This window comes from Sturnus vulgaris, chromosome 7, assembly GCF_052056855.1.
Source record: "Sturnus vulgaris isolate bStuVul1 chromosome 7, bStuVul1.hap1, whole genome shotgun sequence".
NCBI classification, from domain to species: domain Eukaryota; kingdom Metazoa; phylum Chordata; class Aves; order Passeriformes; family Sturnidae; genus Sturnus; species Sturnus vulgaris.
Window position 1 is genome coordinate 41444179 of NC_142249.1, and position 16849 is coordinate 41461027.

The 16849-nt window shown below is 50.9% G+C and overlaps 1 protein-coding gene across 4 annotated transcripts; it reads right to left on the minus strand.

Annotated features, from left to right (window-relative positions):
• Nucleotides 1–228: 228 nt before the first annotated feature.
• ACVR1C (activin A receptor type 1C) lies at nucleotides 229–13564 on the minus strand. 4 transcript variants are annotated; one of them, XM_088168464.1, is made up of 8 exons: nucleotides 13384–13557; nucleotides 8509–8795; nucleotides 7091–7321; nucleotides 6595–6762; nucleotides 5722–5878; nucleotides 5303–5427; nucleotides 5059–5189; nucleotides 229–4129 (listed from the first exon to the last, which is right to left on the minus strand). In XM_088168464.1, the coding sequence occupies exons 1-8, from the start codon at nucleotides 13530–13532 to the stop codon at nucleotides 4004–4006; spliced, it is 1374 nt and encodes a 457-aa protein (XP_088024590.1). In that variant the 5' UTR covers nucleotides 13533–13557; the 3' UTR covers nucleotides 229–4003. The 4 variants fall into 4 exon arrangements, with proteins under 4 accessions (XP_088024590.1, XP_088024591.1, XP_088024592.1 ...); XM_088168465.1 differs by having other exon boundaries at nucleotides 8509–8748; nucleotides 13379–13556; XM_088168466.1 differs by lacking the exon at nucleotides 8509–8795 and having other exon boundaries at nucleotides 13379–13554.
• Nucleotides 13565–16849: the final 3285 nt, after the last annotated feature.

The following is a 16849-nucleotide window of genomic DNA, read 5'->3' on the forward strand; positions in this document are numbered from 1 at the left end:
TAGAACTGAGGTGCTCAGGGTGTGTTGGTCCCAGATTTACACCGCTGAAAATTCAATAGCTGGAAGGGCAGGATCAGGGAGTCTTGTATGAAAGGGAGCTCAGTGAGAGCTCACACTGCTGTGGGTGCAAGAGCCACGAGTGAAAATTTCTACAGGGTCACACAGGCTCTGCCCTTCTCCCCTCACACGATGAACATAAGAACAGTTTCAGGCCACAGGAACACGAGGGCAGAGTATGCTGAATTTATTAAAATTGCCACGTTTTCCCAAATCCGCATACAAAATACAACAGCTAAACCATTATTTACATCCAGGCAACTGCAATATCAAGCAATAACTTGAGCAATAGTTTTAAAAATAACTCTGCAGTGTACACAGATCAGATATTTCACAACACCAGGGTTGAAGTTAGCACTGCACCGCTATACTTAGTTCAGAAATATTACAGTGTCCCAGATAAAATACTAATGCTTCTTTTAAAAACAGACAACTCAGGAAGTGGTTTGCAGATTGACAAAACATGACAGGTTTTTCTTAGGGACTGGGAATCACAGCAGGCTTAGACACAATGTCATAGCTACATTCAAAATACATCTGGTCCATTTATGCCAAAAATACATTCAGTGTAAGTTACAATTTATTGCACATTTCTTATATTCTGTAGAAATATATTGTACCTCAACGCTTATTCCCTGTACATTCATAAATATTGTTCTGCCTGTCCGAGCAGAACATGGACATCTTTCCCTGGAAGCTGTGGGGGGATTGGGGTCCCTCAGCCTGTGGGGATGATCCCTGGGATCACAGACACAGCTTGCACAGCCAGAGGAGGGGACACGATTGCAGAGCTGCTGGGGCACACAGGTGCTGCCCAGGGCTCCCAAAGGACACCCCAAGGACACCCCAGGGACACCCCAGGGACATCCTCACAGACCCCACAGCAGGGAAGTTTGAGCCATAACACAAAACAAGACAAAAACGGGCTCGTGCCTCTCGCCCTGTGCCCCCAAAGGAGGGCAGAGCCTGCACCCACCTGTGGCACCCAGCGTGGCCAGAGCCCTGCAGGGCCACCCCTGTCCCTGCCCTGGGACATTGTCCCCGGACAGACCCCAACTCCTCCTCCCCGTGAGCAGGGAGCTGGGGACAGCCTCGAGCCCCTCCTTGGCACAGCAGCTCTGGGCAGACGGGCACCGAGAAGAACTTGCCCTGCTCAGAGCCCAGACCCATTGCAGGGACTGGGAATATTTCTAAACTAATTTATTTGTAATTCCTGAACCTAGTACCAAGCAAAGAGGTGACACAGCAGTGACTAAAATACTGTAGGGTTCTTTATATTGTCACGTGAGGAATGAGCTTGATTAAGTGCAAATTATAAAAGTAGGAAAGTGCAGAGGAGATTACAGCCTGAATTTCTAAAGGAGAGTCTGGGGGCAGCAGTTCAAGTAACACAAAAAAATTTAGGTGCTACAGGAAATATTAATTAACTTTCCCTTTCAGTGTATAATCCCTACATTAAACTTTAGATTGTTATTAGAAGCAAATAATAAAATATTGATAACTGCCTCCAGTTAGAAGCATCAATTCAGAGAGGCTGAATGTGGTGACAGGTTTTGAGCATCCTTGACCTTGAAAATTTTCATGAGTTTAAGAACTTGTGCTTTAAGTGAAGATTACCAGGAACATTGTAACCTCTGAGGAAACCTAAGCCTCTCTAAAGTGCACAGAAGTGTTTTGGCATAACCTCTGTGCTTAAATTAGAGCAGGACAAACCCACATGGAGGGGAAAGGCCACTAAAACAAGAGTTCTTTGGAGTTTTTCTAAAGGAGTGTAGAGTTTACAAACATTTCAGAGCTCAATACAACAACATCAGTCCCTTGGCTCAGTTACGTTCAACTCTGGTTGATCAAAATGTACATTCACTTCTCAACAAAAGAGAAAAGAAAACCAGTGCAAAAATACGGAGTTAGGTGAAAAGCCAGGGCAAACAGACCATAATGTCTGATGCCAAGAGATATGTCCAGGGAAAAGGTTAAAGCTTTTAAAGGCTGGAGGTTTAAGGGCTGGAGCTGTGACCTGTGTGAGGAGTAGCTGAGCCTGAGCATCCTCCACCCACGCTTCCCGGCCAGGCACCACAAGGGTCTCGTTCAAATTACTGGGCTGGTCAACAATTTTTAGAGACTCCAGGGGGGAAAACTGGAAACTGAAACTCTTTTCCCATTTAAAAAAATAAAGTTTTGATTCTTCCTTTTTAAGATAAGTATTTTTTTTTAAGTATGTTCTTCTACATACTACAAGAACAGATGCTGGATCTTAGGATTGCAATTTTTTTTTTATAGTCAAGACAGCACCAGGCTGTGGATCACGCAGTTGCCAAGATTAGCCCTCAAACAGCCAACAAAGTCACATCACCGAGCCCCACGGGGTACTCCTGTGGTTGAAGACATAAGAATTGAATCACAGAACCCCAGAACGGTTTGGGTTGGGAGAGACCTTAAAGCTCGTCTCGTTTTACCTCCCTTCCCCCAGACCAGGCTGCTCCATCCAGTCTGCCGTGAAAGTCTAAGACAACTCTGATTATATCTGAGAAACCACGGGAAAAACCGCGCCAGAGCTCCGGGAACGCGGGGCACACAAAGCCCTGCGGCACCAGCAGTGCCTGCGCTCCGGGGTAAATTGCAGCAAAGGCTATTCACGGGAATTAGCAGCCACCAAACACCCTCAGTGTCCTGCGGGTGAGAACACCAGGGTGGAACCCGAGTGACGATGGCACTGCTGACCACCGCACTCAGCAAAATTTAACGCTTTCCTCCCCGAAATAGCTCCAGTCCAGAGATTTTGCCCCAAAGGCTGATCTGGCACACCGTGATCTGCCAGCAGCTGCCACGAGCTGCAGGGGCCACATCCGATTTCTGCAACGCTTTGCTATTCTGGAAACATCTTTGGGATTCATTTCCATGGGCCAGCTGGACTTAAAGAACCATAAGACTAAGAATTGTGTAATTTTGTCTATTAAAAACATGCCACATTCCAAATATGTGGGCCACGGAGTGGGCCAAAATTCACAAAATTCCAGAACATTGTTGAATTTTAACACAACCCACTTTGCTGGCTTGTGATATTATGGAAACCTGATCAGAAATGTTAATATTCATCACTAGCCTGGTGCTGTTGCAGAATTCTGTAAGAAACCACTGAACAGGTTGCATTGGCCTTTTAAAGCTTCCCCCTAATACATCAAAAGGCACTAAAAAAGTGCTGCCAGTAATTGGAAAGACATTGCTAAAAATAAATATTTAGTTTAGGTAGAATTTCTCCCATTCCATTCCTTCACAACTAACAGAAAAGTATTGCCTCTGTTATTTTTCCTACTAACCATTAAAAGGAAAAGTTGTCCTTTGATCTGTTCTATGAACAAAAGACTCAAATTTTCACCATGATACTGTATGCGAAACTGGACAATAAAAATAAATGTTAATAGGGAACTGACTCATTTGTTCACACGTAGAGGAATTTTCATCTTTTCTAATTGCTTGGTTAATTATAAATATAGTAGTTCAAAATGCGTTTACTGATAACCCCTTTTCAGATCCCTGAAAAAAAAAGAAAAAAAGAAAAAAAAAGGTTAAAAAGCTGGGTTAATTTGGTCCTTTACTTGGTTTGAGGACAGAACACGAGGTTTGTCTCACAAGCAGCCTTTGGCCAACACCAGACACTTCCAGGACGTTTGGGGTCTGACAAGATGAAAAGCACAACAGCAAAAAGTATTTTTACACTGTCATGATGCTTTAAGCTCCTTCCTGCCATTCACCGGTGCCTGATTTACCCAAAAAACCCAAAGCAAGTCACGGCCTTGCTGTGTCAACCCCGAGCTGCGCGTCCCGAGCGGCGCTCGGGGCCGGGCACCGCAGCAGCGAGCGCATCACCTGAGGTAGAGCAGAAACAGAAATACGATCACACGTGGGAGATGGAGAGCAGCACAGCCTCCCCGCGGCCCAGGGCAGCTCAGGCTTTGCAGTCCTCGGGCACGCAGAGCTGGGAGATTGTCTTCTTGACACGCAGCGCCGTGAGACGGGCGGCGCCGCTGGGGCGCCAGCACTCGCGCATCACCCGGCCCAGCACCCGCAGAGCCTGGGGAGAGACAGAAAAATGGGGTACAGACAGGGGCTGGGGTCAGAAACGGGGTACAGAGAGGGGCTGGGGTCAGAAATGGGGTACAGACAGGGGCTGGGGTCAGAAATGGGGTACAGAGAGGGGCTGGGGTCAGGAACAGGGTACAGAGAGGGGCTGGAGACAGAAATGGGGTACAGAGAGGGGCTGGGGTCAGGAACAGGGTACAGAGAGGGGCTGGGGTCAGGAACAGGGTACAGAGAGGGGTTGGGGACAGAAATGGGGTACAGAGAGGGCTGGGGACAGGAATGGACAGAAATGGGGTACAGAGAGGGCTGGGGACAGAAATGGGGTACAGAGAGGGTACAGACGGCACCTGGGGTCGGAAATGGGGTACAGAGAGGGGCTGGGGACAGAAATGGGGTACAGAGAGGGCTGGGGACAGGAATGGACAGAAATGGGGTACAGACAGAGCCTGCAGGGGGGTAAAACAACACCCACGGGTACAAACAGGGTCTGCAGGGGGACAAAACCAGCCAGGGTACAACCACGGTGTCTGTGGTGGGACAAGAACAGCACCTGGGGGTACAGTCAGTGTCTGCCGTGGGACAGACAACAGCCAGGGACACAACCACCACCCCCTGCTTCCCGGTTTTAATGCAGGGAGATGAAGTGCAGCTCTCTGACACCGTGACACAACAGCAGCAGCATTAATTAATGTCCACCTTGGACAGCACTGAGCACTTGGTACAAAGAGTTTTCTCTGTATTGATCTGAAGGAGAACTAGACATCTGAAGCTCCTAAATTCAGGAGAAGCTGGGCATTGAGTGGCCTATCTCTCACTGAAAAATTGTCTTAATTTAAACTTGAAAATACAAATAACAAAATAAAACTAGGAAAAAAAAACCCTACAAAATAAACTTAGAATAAAGTAGAAAACTGCTTTTACCTCGCAGCTTTGCCACTGGTTTGGAATACTTGGTCTGAGCTTCTGTTCACAGACAACCCTTCTCATATCTTCTATGGAAGGATCAGAAGGCACGAGGTCGTAGTAAGGCAGCTGGTACTCCTCAGTGATTCCTGGGGAAGGGTTATCGTGTAGGTGCCCACGGCAGGGGGTGGAAGGAGGAAAGCTCTGATGTCCCTTCCAACCCCAACCCATCAGGGACTGCAGGCAAAGGCCAAAGGCTCACCTCCCACAGAGCACCTCCGGGCTATCTCCCAGTACACCAGCCCCAGGGAGTAAATGTCTGCACGCTTGAAGGACTCGAAGATGTTCACGTTCATGGCATCCTCCAGGATCTCGGGGGCCATGTACCTTTGGGGCACACACGGTCAGTTTGCTGGGGCAGCTCCTACCAAAGGCCGTGCTGCCACCTGCCAGAGCCCTGTGACCCCTCGTGGTGCTGGCACCGTGTCCTGCCCAGCCCAGGGCTCCGGGGGTGACAGGGTGAGCGGCACAGGATGGGCAGAGAGCTCCATCCCACACCGGGGTCTGTGACCCCCTGCTCACCCAGCCCGAGGGGCTGCGGCCACCCCTGCCCCATGCCAGGGCACAGGGGAGGGCAGGGCAGTGAGCGGCCACCCCCGGGAGCTGCCCGGCCTCACGCACCTCCTGGTGCCCACGCGGGGGTTCTGGGGGATGTCGATGGTGTTCAGCACCGAGTCGTGCTTCACCGCCAGCCCCAGGTCGGCGATGGCGCAGGTCTCGTTCCTCTTCACCAGGATGTTCTTGGATTTCAGGTCCCGGTGAGCGATCGCTGGCTTCCCTGTTCACAGCAAGAGAAACCGCCTCCAATTTTGATAACAACGGTGTGCATTTTAATATCGTGACCGAGGATTTGATAACAGTTTTATTCACTTTTGTTACTATTCCCTATAGAAATACTAAAGTCTATTTTGAACCAAGTAAAGCTCTGCTAAATGTTGTCAACTTTGAAAGAAAACTTTGAGGCCATTTTTGTTTCAATATCTGTATTTCAGGAATAAAACACCAAAAGAGAAATTGGAAGTTCACCCTCCAAATTCATTTAGAAAATTATAGAATCACTGAATGGATTGGGTCAGAAAAACCCTCTAAGGCCACCGAGTCCCACCATGCCTCAGCATTGACAAGGCCACCACTAACCCATGTCCCCACGTGCCACACCCACACAGCTTTTTAAGGGATGGTGATCCCACCACTGCCCCAGGCAAACTGTGCCAGGGCTGGACAAACCTTCCCATGAAGAAATTTTTCTTAATTTTTCCTTCATTAACGCTCACTCCCCTTCAGCAGAGCTGCTCCTATTGGCATGTTCTTAAAGACATGGATAAAGTGGAAGTAGGAAGGGAACAGACCCTTCCCAGTCTGTACTGCACCACTCCCCCTGCTCCCCTGGTGTTAACAGTTTGGAAAACACGATACCACATCACCCATAAATGTTTTTGAAAACACTGAAGCTCCTGAAAGTACTTGAAGGAGAAGTGGGAGGGAAGCACTTGCCTTGTGTGCCAACGATCTCCATGTGCAGGTGGGCCAGGCCACTGGCCACGGACAGTGCCAGCCTGACCATGCCCTCCACGGTCACCGTGCCTCTGTTCAGGTAGTCAAACAGGGAGCCCTGCTCGTGGTACTCGGAGACAAGCCACAACTGGGTCCAGGTCCCATTATCTAGCCAGAGGAAGCAGGAGGATTAAAAATATGAGCCAGGGAAAGCCTTCCCCTTTTTGGGGAATGCAAGAAGGGAATGTGGCAGCTGGGGCACTGGAAGGAGCCCAGGGCAGCCCAGCTCAGGGCCTGGCTCAGAGGAGTGGGGGCAGTGAAAGCTGTGCTGAGACAGAGCCAGCCTTCAGTGAGTGCCATCATTTGGGATGGGAAGCGCCCTGAGACCACTGAGCCCATCCCAGCTCTGCCAAGGCCACCACACAGAGTCAGGGAATGATTTGGGCTGGAAAAGCTCCCTGAGGAGGCTGGGACCCCAGGGTGCCATGCTGCTCACCCTTGTTGTCAGCAGCAATGAAGCCCAGGATGTTCTCGTGCCTCAGCATGACCGTCTGGTAAATCTCTGCCTCCCGGAACCAGGACCGCTCGTCTCTGGAGGAGAAGATTTTCACAGCTACATCCTCCCCGCACCACTTCCCACGCCAGACTTCTCCAAAGCGTCCTTTCCCCACAATCTCCTGCAGGACAATGGTCCTTGCAATGGTTCTCTGCACCAGCAGAGGCAGACCTGGTAAAAAACAGAGACAGGCTCCTGTGAAACGGCTCAGCCAGGACCTTCAAACCCCAGCACTGACCTTCCCCAAGGAGCTGCACTCACGGCTTTGCTTTCCAAGACTACCAAAGGAAAAACCTCTCCCAACCACTCCTCCTCAAATCAGATTTTGGATGTTATTTCCCACTGTCTCTACATAGAAAAAACTTTTTAAAACCCCAGTAAAAAATTTAAAATTTGGCCCGAACTACTCCATTTGGTTTGATACAGGCTGCACCTGTCCTGCAGTCAATTTGCTGCTCTACTCTGGCTGAAATTTTTGAAAATAAAAGTAAATTATTATAGCAGCTCCACTGTGCTTTGCCAGCCACAAAACCTGCCTGGTTTGACTTGATTCTGTGTTTGTTGGAGACTTAAAACAAGGAAATTGTATTTTTTTTCCTTTTCTTTTTTTTTAATAACGGCAACCTTGATTTTGGCTGAAGCAAGATCACTCTGGTGCATGGGGCTCTGGCTCTGCTCAAGTCCAGCCCTGTCCTGACTCAGGGGTGGCTGGGAAGAGTTAAAATTTTCAGCATAAATAAAACCAAAGTCTGCTCATTAGAGCTGTGAAAAAGCACTAGGGAAGAACAACAACTTAATCCTCAGAGGTATGCAGCTCATGAAAATAAATTAAATTAGGCACCATTTGTACATTTTTCATTTACAAATAAAAGCAAGCATAGTTTACATACTTTTCAATAAGAGTTCTAGTGAGGGAAAGTTGGGCTACACATCCCACTGGTCAAATGAGCTGGAATTTGTGAATTCTCACCTCATTTTTAGGTTTCTTTGGTTTAACAAGTTCTCAATAGCAATGGAGGCATCACAGTAGGCAAGATATCAGAAATGGGAAAGATGTTAAAAAGATGAATGTTGTACTCAAAGCGAGAATTTGGAGGAACATTGTTCTGCTCTGAAATATAAAAAAACCCAGAAGCAGCATCCTGACCCTCTCGGGTGAGTTTAGCACTGTTCATTACCAGCCATGTGGTATCAGCAGCGGGGTTCACACTTGATTCTGATTTCTGAGCTCCCTTTTTTAACTCCTCCATTGCAACAAAGAACTGTAATGTTGCAGTTTGAAGAAGAAGAGCACCCAAAGCCCCAGCGCCCCAGCAGCGGCACCAAAGCCCGCGGTGGCGAGCGGGGCCAGCACGTACCGGAGCCGGAGCCCGAGGTGGTCATGTCGGAGATGAGATCCTTCAGCGTCTTCCCGGAGCCCACCAGGCTGCCCTCGCACAGCGCCTCCTCCACGTTCGGGGCTTTGGCCCCGCGGTGCCGCCAGCCCCGGGCCGTGCAGGCCACGGTCACGGCCAGCAGCACGGCCAGCACCGGGACGGCCACGGTCACCGCCAGCACCGCCGAGCGCCGGTCAGCGCGGCCCGGAGCTTCTGACACTGCTGGGGACACAGAAATGACACTGGGGATGGCACAGGGCACACCGGCACTGCCGAGCGCCGGTCAGCTCTGCCCGGAGCCTCCGACACTGCTGGGGACACAGAAATGACACTGGGGATGGCACAGGGCACACCGGCACTGCCCAGCGCCGGTCAGCTCTGCCCGGAGCTTCTGACACTGCTGGGGACACAGAAATGACACTGGGGATGGCACAGGGCACACCGGCACTGCCCAGCGCCGGTCAGCTCTGCCCGGAGCTTCTGACACTGCTGGGGACACAGAGGGGACAGCTGTGACACCGGGGATGGCATACACAGGGGACAGCTGTGACACAGAGCACAGGGCATGAGCTGCTCCCTGGCTGTTCAGCACTTCCCCTGTGCCATCCAAAGCAGCATCCTCCCTGCAGAGCTTGCCAGACTCATTCCGGGTAGGAATGAGGCTCATTCATCCCCGGCAGGGGCTGGTGAAGACCAGCACGCAGGAGACGCTGACCACACCACGTCAGTTCTTCCCAACTGCTGAGAAATAACATGACATGAAAGGAACAAAATAGAATTTTATTGCTCTTAGGCCACCGCAAACAGTAACAAAAGGAAATTCATCAGGAGGCTTTGAACAGCAAGAACTGATCTGGTGGGAAGGGCCTCGACAGGGAGTGCTCACAGACTGACCCCAGACTCAGACAGAGCAGTGGTGATCCCTGTGCCAGCAGGAACTGCATTCCCAACAAAACCTGCCCTGGCAGCGTGGCCATCAGCAATGACTGCATTCCCAACAAAACCTGCCCTGGCAGCGTGGCCATCAGAAATGACTGCATTCCCAACAAAACCTGCCCTGGCAGCGTGGCCATCAGCAATGACTGCATTCCCAACAAAACCTGCCCTGGCAGTGTGGCCATCAGCAATGACTGCATTCCCAACAAAACCTGCCCTGGCAGTGTGGCCATCAGAAATGACTGCATTCCCAACAAAACCTGCCCTGGCAGCGTGGCCATCAGAAATGACTGCATTCCCAACAAAACCTGCCCTGGCAGCGTGGCCATCAGAAATGACTGCATTCCCAACAAAACCTGCCCTGGCAGCGTGGCCATCAGAAATGACTGCATTCCCAACAAAACCTGCCCTGGCAGCGTGGCCAGCAGCTCCAGCAGGGACTGTGGGTGCTGCACATCCAACACCAGCACCACTGCACTATTGTACAGTATTGTCCACCAGCGCTGAGTGTTCTATTCATTAGAAATAACCACGACCAGAAGCTGAGATGTTGCCATGTGTGAACCCAAAGCAGCACATCTGGCAGCACTCAGCAGTTGCACAATGCAGTGCAGTTGTGGTCCAGCTTCTGTAAACAAGGCAAGACTTGCAGGCAGCAAGAAGAAGAAATTATTTTTTCTCTCCAATGGAAAAGCCATCCTCACACACATCATTTCCCATTGGCATTGTAAAGCTTCCACTGCAAGGCTTCCAGAAGCCCTGTGTGCGTTCCCAGGCTACTCTGGGGGCAAAATTACATATTCTTTACAATGCAGTAAGAAAATCTATTGTATCATATTAATGGGGAGGCTCTAGTCAGCTCTAAAGCATACCTTAAAAACATTCCAAAAACACAGTTTGGGCTAGAGTCTAAAATAAAGTTTCCCCAGCTTCCACCGTGACTACAGACTCCATTCACCATTGGGGGGTGAGGCAGAGATCACAAACTCTATTTCCCAGATCTCAAACACGGCCCAAAAATCCTGTGAGACACAAATCCACAGCTGGAAAAATCCAGGTCTGGTCAGCAGCTACTGAAGGCAGCCTGCTCCACGCTGGGGGCACGGGGGTGAGCTCTGCAGGGAGAACAAGGATGAGGATGGACGAGGGGTGATTTATCATGGGGAGCTCCCTCGAGGCAGCAGCACTCAAGGTGTTTTCTGCAGCCCTGCTGTGACAGGAGAAGCTCATCTCAAGTCACCTGCTGGGGCAGAAAGTATCCCAGTTAAACCAGCAGAAACATGGAAAGGAATCCAGGGTGACACAGAAAAAAAACCCAAATACTGCAAACTCATCCTGCACTTTGACATTTTCACCTGCTAATGCAATATGCCACAGAGAAACCCCTGCCCACAAGAAGGAAGATATAAAAGCAGAGATCCAGGTTTAATCTGTCTTTAAAGCTTTTCAGACACCGTAAAAAAAAACCCAACAAAACAAAACAAAACAAAACAAAACAAAACAAAAAAAGGGTGGGTTTGTGTCCCAGGGTGGGTTTGTGTCCCAGAAGGACACAAAGCTCCTGCCTCACCTAGCAGGGATGGGCACCATGCTGGACCTTCTCGGGGTTTCTCCTCCTCCAGGAGAGTCACTCCTGCCTTAAAGCAAGCTTTTCATGGCCTCATGCTCCACTTTTAAACTAGAATTTGCTTAATGGAGATAGACAGGTCAGCAGGTAAGTGGGTCGATATATAATATATAGATACATATATAGAGATACATATATATAAAGGTGTATATATATATATTTTCAAAGGTAGATATATATATATAAGGAGATTGATATAGAAAATAGACATACAGAAATAGAGAGACAGAGATGATAGACAGACAGACATAGATAGACAGATAGATGGATAGATGATAGATAGATAGATAGATAGATAGATAGATAGATAGATAGATAGATGATAAAGGTAATACAAAACACCCAGGTGTCTGCACCAAGTGCCACCTGTGAGGGCTCTGACACAAGGGCCTGAGCCCAGAGCTGTCCCCAGTTCCTGGCAACATGAACTGTGTGAGGAAGGGCTGCCAGGAAAGGGCAGCACAGAAACCTCACTGGCACTGCTACAGCTCCAACTGACACGAGCTCCCCTTGATTCTTTAGAGCAAAGGGCTCAGGGTAAGAATTCAGTCTCTTTGTTTTGGGTGCTGAAATATGAAACTTGAGGTTTTGCAAGTCCCAGTTCAAGTGCTGGAACAGCAGATGTGCCTCCACCACTCCTCTAGAAATAGAAGCTTTCTTCCCAAATTGGAAGAACCACCATGGCACCTCATATTTCCAGAGCATGACCACAATGAGTGTGTCCCTTCTGTGGTCAGCTGAAACAAAAACAATGTCCGAGGGTGCTTGATGATGTTTGTCTCCCCAGCTGTCCGTGGGGATACAAGCATCATACAAATTATCCTTAGAGCCAATTAAATCATCTTTATTCCTGCCCCACAGCGCAGGTGAGGTTGGGTACCAGGGTTCACCAGGAGGTGACAGTGCCCAAGGCAGCTCCCCCATGGTCTGCCCAGCAACAGCATTTCAAATTCCATTAAGAGCTACATAATAGCATCTTCAATTCAAGTTAGAATTTTAAATTGTGTCTTAATTTGCATCTTTCTTACCTGTAACATATCTCACTGTTCTAAGTATATAAAAAGGTATTATCTGATAAAATAGTATATTTTACAGCTTTTTTTAAAAAGCCTGGAATAAACAAAAATCTTGGAAAGAAGAACAAAAAACCCTAAACTAATATGCTAAAAATAATATAAATATTTATTTTTAGAAAGCACCAAATCAACTTCATTACACAACTTTGAGCCTGGCAGACACACACTGCACCAGCTGGGCAATACACAGGGCTCCTGGGAGTGCCAACCTTATTCCTCCCTCTCCTTGGGACCAGGAATGTCACAGCCTCTCCTCCCTGCTGAGCAAGGCTGGGTGACACCGATGTGACACCCCAGACCAGCTGCCACCCAGGCTGCTCAGGTCACCCCCAGCACCCAGGGCTCAGATTTGCTGCAGCTGCATCAGCCAAGGAGGACCCAGCAGTGCCCTGGGGTCCTGCACCTTCCTGTCCCCCAGCAGAGCCTGTGCTCGTGGGACATGGAGCTGGGAAAATACCGAATTGGGACACCTCGAGAAATGCAGGAGATTTGTCTCCTGCAAGCAGAGCTGCAGTTTGTATTTCGCTGTGTGAAACAAGCTGGGACAAAGCGCTCTGTGTTTGCAGCCAGGCTCTAAAGACCCCACGGACACCCTGCCCTGCCCTGCCCAGTGCCCTGCCCAGTGCCCTGCCCAGTGTCCATGCACTGCCCAGTGTCCTGCCCGGTGTCCTGCTCTGCGCAGTGTCCTGCCCGGTCCTGCTCTGCGCAGTGTCCTGCCCAGTGTTCTTCCCAGTGCCCTGCCCAGTGTCCTGCCCAGTGTTCTGCCCAGTGTCCATGCACTGCCCTGCCCTGCCCAGTGCCCTGCCCAGTGTCCTGCCCGGTGTCCTGCTCTGCCTAGTGTCCTGCCTAGTGTCCTGCCCAGTGTCCTGCCCTGCCCAGTGCCCTGCCCGGTGTCCAAACCCTGCCCCGTGTCCATGTCCTGCTCTGCCCAGTGTCCATGCCCAGTGTCCTGCTCTGCCCTGCCCTGCCTGATGTCCGAACCCTGTCCGGTGTCCATGCCCTGCCCAGCCCAGTGCCCTGCCCAGCCCAGTGTCCATGCCCGGTGTCCATGCCCAGCCCAGTGTCCATGCCCGGTGTCCATGCTCAGCCCAGTGTCCATGCCCAGCCCAGCGACCATGCCCAGCCCAGTGTCCATGCCCGGTGTCCATGCTCAGCCCAGCCCAACCCAGCCCTGCCCGGTCCCCAGCGCAGCCCGTGCCCCGCCGGCCCTCACCGAGCGGCAGGCGCAGTGTGATGTTGTTGCAGAAGTCGGTGTAGCAGCACTCGGTCTTGGTGACGTTCTTGGAGCTGTGGCAGAAGACCTGGGCGTGCAGCTCGGGCAGGGACACGCAGGATTTGACCACCTCCTCTCGCCCGTTGGTCAGCATGACCGAGGCCCAGCAGGCGCCCTCGGTGTGGCATGTGAAGTTGGTGTGCTCGCACAGCTGGCACACGCACTGCAGGCCTGAAACAGGGACAGCGTGGGGACACGGGCTGGCACGGCACAGCCCCGGGCACCGTGCCAGCTGGGCACCGTGTGAGCTCGGGCACAGGGTCCTGCACTGCAGGAGGACACCCCAGCAGCGCAGGTCCCCAGCATTCACACTCGACAAGTTTGTCAGTCTTGCTCCCAGCGGGTTTTAAAGATGTCAGCGATCTTTTGTGGTAGAGAAGAGCGGCCACCCCAAAAAACAGCTCCCCAAAAGCTCCCAAAACCTTGGCAGCCCTCGCCCATCCCTGCCCACAGCTGTGCCAGAGCTGACAGGGTGCCAGCACCGAGACACAGCACCCCAGGACAGACGGGGCACAAGGACAGACTCCTCCTCCCCCTCTCCCGAGACTCAGTAATTGTCCAGGCAGCCCCTCCTGGGCAGCTCCAGCTCTGCAAGGCTGAGCCCTGCTCCACTCAGGACAATTTTAGCTATAAATCTTTGTTTCTTTTGGAATTGTGGGGAAGAGGGGCTTGCTTTTCTTTAAGGATAAGAGAGAGTTGAAAAGTAAAACATGGGTTAGTGGTGGCCTTGTCAAGCTGCACTCAAAGATCTTAGAGGGTTTTTCCAGCCTAAACCATTCCCTGGTTGTGCAGTGTCAGAGTCCCGAGAGGAGCACAGGAGTGCTGACAGACACCAGCAGGAATCTGATTTCTGTTCCTGTGACACTCCTTGCTTCCCTTACAACAACCTCCATCCTGGGCCACCCTTCTCAAATAGCAGCTGGTGCTGTTTATCCCCAGCTCGGGACCACAACAAACTCCCCTGGCACGGGGTGCCCGTGTTTGTCCTGGGTGTGCCAGGAGCTGCTGCCCCGGCACAGGAGCAGGCACCATCCATCACACACAGCACACAAATCTCTCCTTAGAGGCATTACCCTGCTCCTAGAACTGCTGCCAGGAGCAAGACTCATCAGACCCAAATAAATTAGAGCCCTAGCAGAAGGAAAACAGACACATCATCACCAAAACTGCAAAATAAAAGCATTATTGAGGAAATGAGTCCAAGACTGTTGTAAGTGTCTTCGGGGCTTTAGACACGTCATTTCGGTGTTTTTCTCCCTTTCTCACAGTCTAAAAATAAAGTGGGAAATTGTCTTTATTACGTCACCTGCAGTGGATAACTGACAGATCTGTCCAAACTCTGTACTTGCAGATTATCTGGGAGCAGAGCTGACCAAAACTGTCCCTGCACATCCCGAGCAGCTCAGGGCCCCTCTGAGCCCCACAAACACGGGGTGAGCTGGGGATGCTCGAGGAGCTCTGTGCCCTCACCCTGACCACAGTGACACAGCCACTGCCAGAACGACAGGGGCTCTGCACCACCAAATCCCGCCCTCACACGGGGGCAAAAAATGGAAACTGTACCTGAATCTCCTCAGAGACAAGATCAGAGCTGGAGTTTTGGGGAAGACAAGACACTTTCCTCACAGAAGACTTTCACAGACCACTTTTAAACATAATTCTGCAAAAGCAGAAGGCTCAGGTTCCTCGGACACCTGCCTGTGCTGCTGGCTGACTTCTCATGTAGAAAAATTGATAGAAATCACCAAGCAGATGCAAATCCCTGACCCTGTTTTCAAGAGCGTTTGTGTCCATCCAGAGCCCTTTGTTACCAGAGCAGAAAGAGGATTGAAATAAAAATACAAAATACATAAAAATACAAGTGTCTGGCACCTGTGCTGCTTCAGCTGCCTCAGCTCTTGTGGAGTCAGGGGAGGAGCCTGGGCCCTTTTGGACACGTCCTTGGGAAGATCCAGCCTTTTCCCAGTCCCATCCCCCTGAGCAGGGCAGGTGACAAACCCGGTGTCACATCCCTGCTGTGCCTCACACAGAGCTCCCCACAGACACCTGTGCACCCCCTCCTGCTCCAAGGAGCCTGTCCCCATCCCCTGACATCCTCAGGGACACTGCACCCACCAGAGTTCGAGATTTGTCTGTTCTGCTCCATCAGGAAATCCCTAGAGCTGCTCCTGGTTATTCATGACAGCTCCTTCCATTGGAGAGACCTGTCCATGTCATTTCCACAGCCAGTCCATCCACAACCCCTGGCAGTGTATCCCAGGATTCACATTGCACATCTGGATCATTTCTGCTCTAATTTGCCTCAGCTGCTGCCCAGAGGAGCCAGCAAGGCGTTCCCCTCAGCCGGCAGAGGGGTAACAGCACAGTGCTGGAAGATTTTCCTCTCACTACCCGGGCCAGCAGCACCTTGGAACTGCTCCCCCTCCCACAGAGCCATTTTACACCACAAGACAACAGGAGGAATTTGCAGCTACTGACAAATTCTGCAGTCCCTACACGCAGCAAGAGACGTTTCCTCCCTCCCCAAGCCCATTCCTGAGGTCAGTCCTGGCAATGCCAGTGGTGATGCACTGTCCCAGGACAGAAGTCAGGACTCCAGCACCCTGGAGACCAAGGAATGGAATAAAGTGACTGCCAAGGAGTTAAAGGATCAAAGAGGCTGGAGGAAAATGTGCTCCCAAACTTTCAAAATAGGGCACTCTTTAATCTGGTAGTGAACATGACTCCTTTATTTACTCAAGCACAACAATTCCCTTAAAACATTCCATTCTCTGGTTGAGAAATCGGGAGAAAGTGAACAACTGAAACACGCCGTGGCAGCAGAGAGCGTGCCAGGCACCCAAACCTGGCCACCAACAGCTCCAGCTCTGTGAGCAGGGAACTCTCCAGCAGCCACTCACAGGCGTGCCCTGACCCTCCCCAGAGGCCACCACCCCAGCAGGACCAGGGGCCGGGCAGGGCAGGGCAGGACAGGACAGGAGAGGACAGGACAGGACAGGACAGGAGAGGAGAGGACAGGACACCCTCCAGCAGGGACAGCAGTCACAGACACCCTGGAGGTCACAGGTCCCCTCCAAGGGCAGCTGGCACACAGGGAGAGGCACACACTTGCACACAGGGAAAGCAGCTTTTGGATACAGAGACCCCAGGAGCAGATGTTCCCTGGGTCTGGCATTTTTAACACCCACGAGGTTTTCAAGGCCGTTTTCCCTGCTGTTATTGCAATAGGAGCTGGGATTACACACCGGATTCTTGGGTGAGTCCCACCATGAATCAAGGGCAGGATGACTTGGTCTTCAGAGAAGAAAATAATCTGCCTGACTTACCTAAAAAGTGACATTTCCTGCCTTTTAGTTTTCAGTGCAACTGCCAGAAAACAGGCAGGACAGGCAGACAGACATGCCATGGAAT

Bases quoted from the DNA above. Each gene is read 5' to 3' on its own strand.
- ACVR1C (XM_088168464.1), bottom strand. From the start codon at position 13,532: ATGCTGACCAACGGGCGAGAGGAGGTGGTCAAATCCTGCGTGTCCCTG. The intron at 6,763-7,090 runs GTGAGCAGCATG...TCCTCTGGCTAG, and splicing joins CATTGCTGCTGACAACAAGG to ATAATGGGACCTGGACCCAG. The intron at 4,130-5,058 runs GTAAAAGCAGTT...GTCTCTCCCCAG, and splicing joins ACCAGTGGCAAAGCTGCGAG to GCTCTGCGGGTGCTGGGCCG.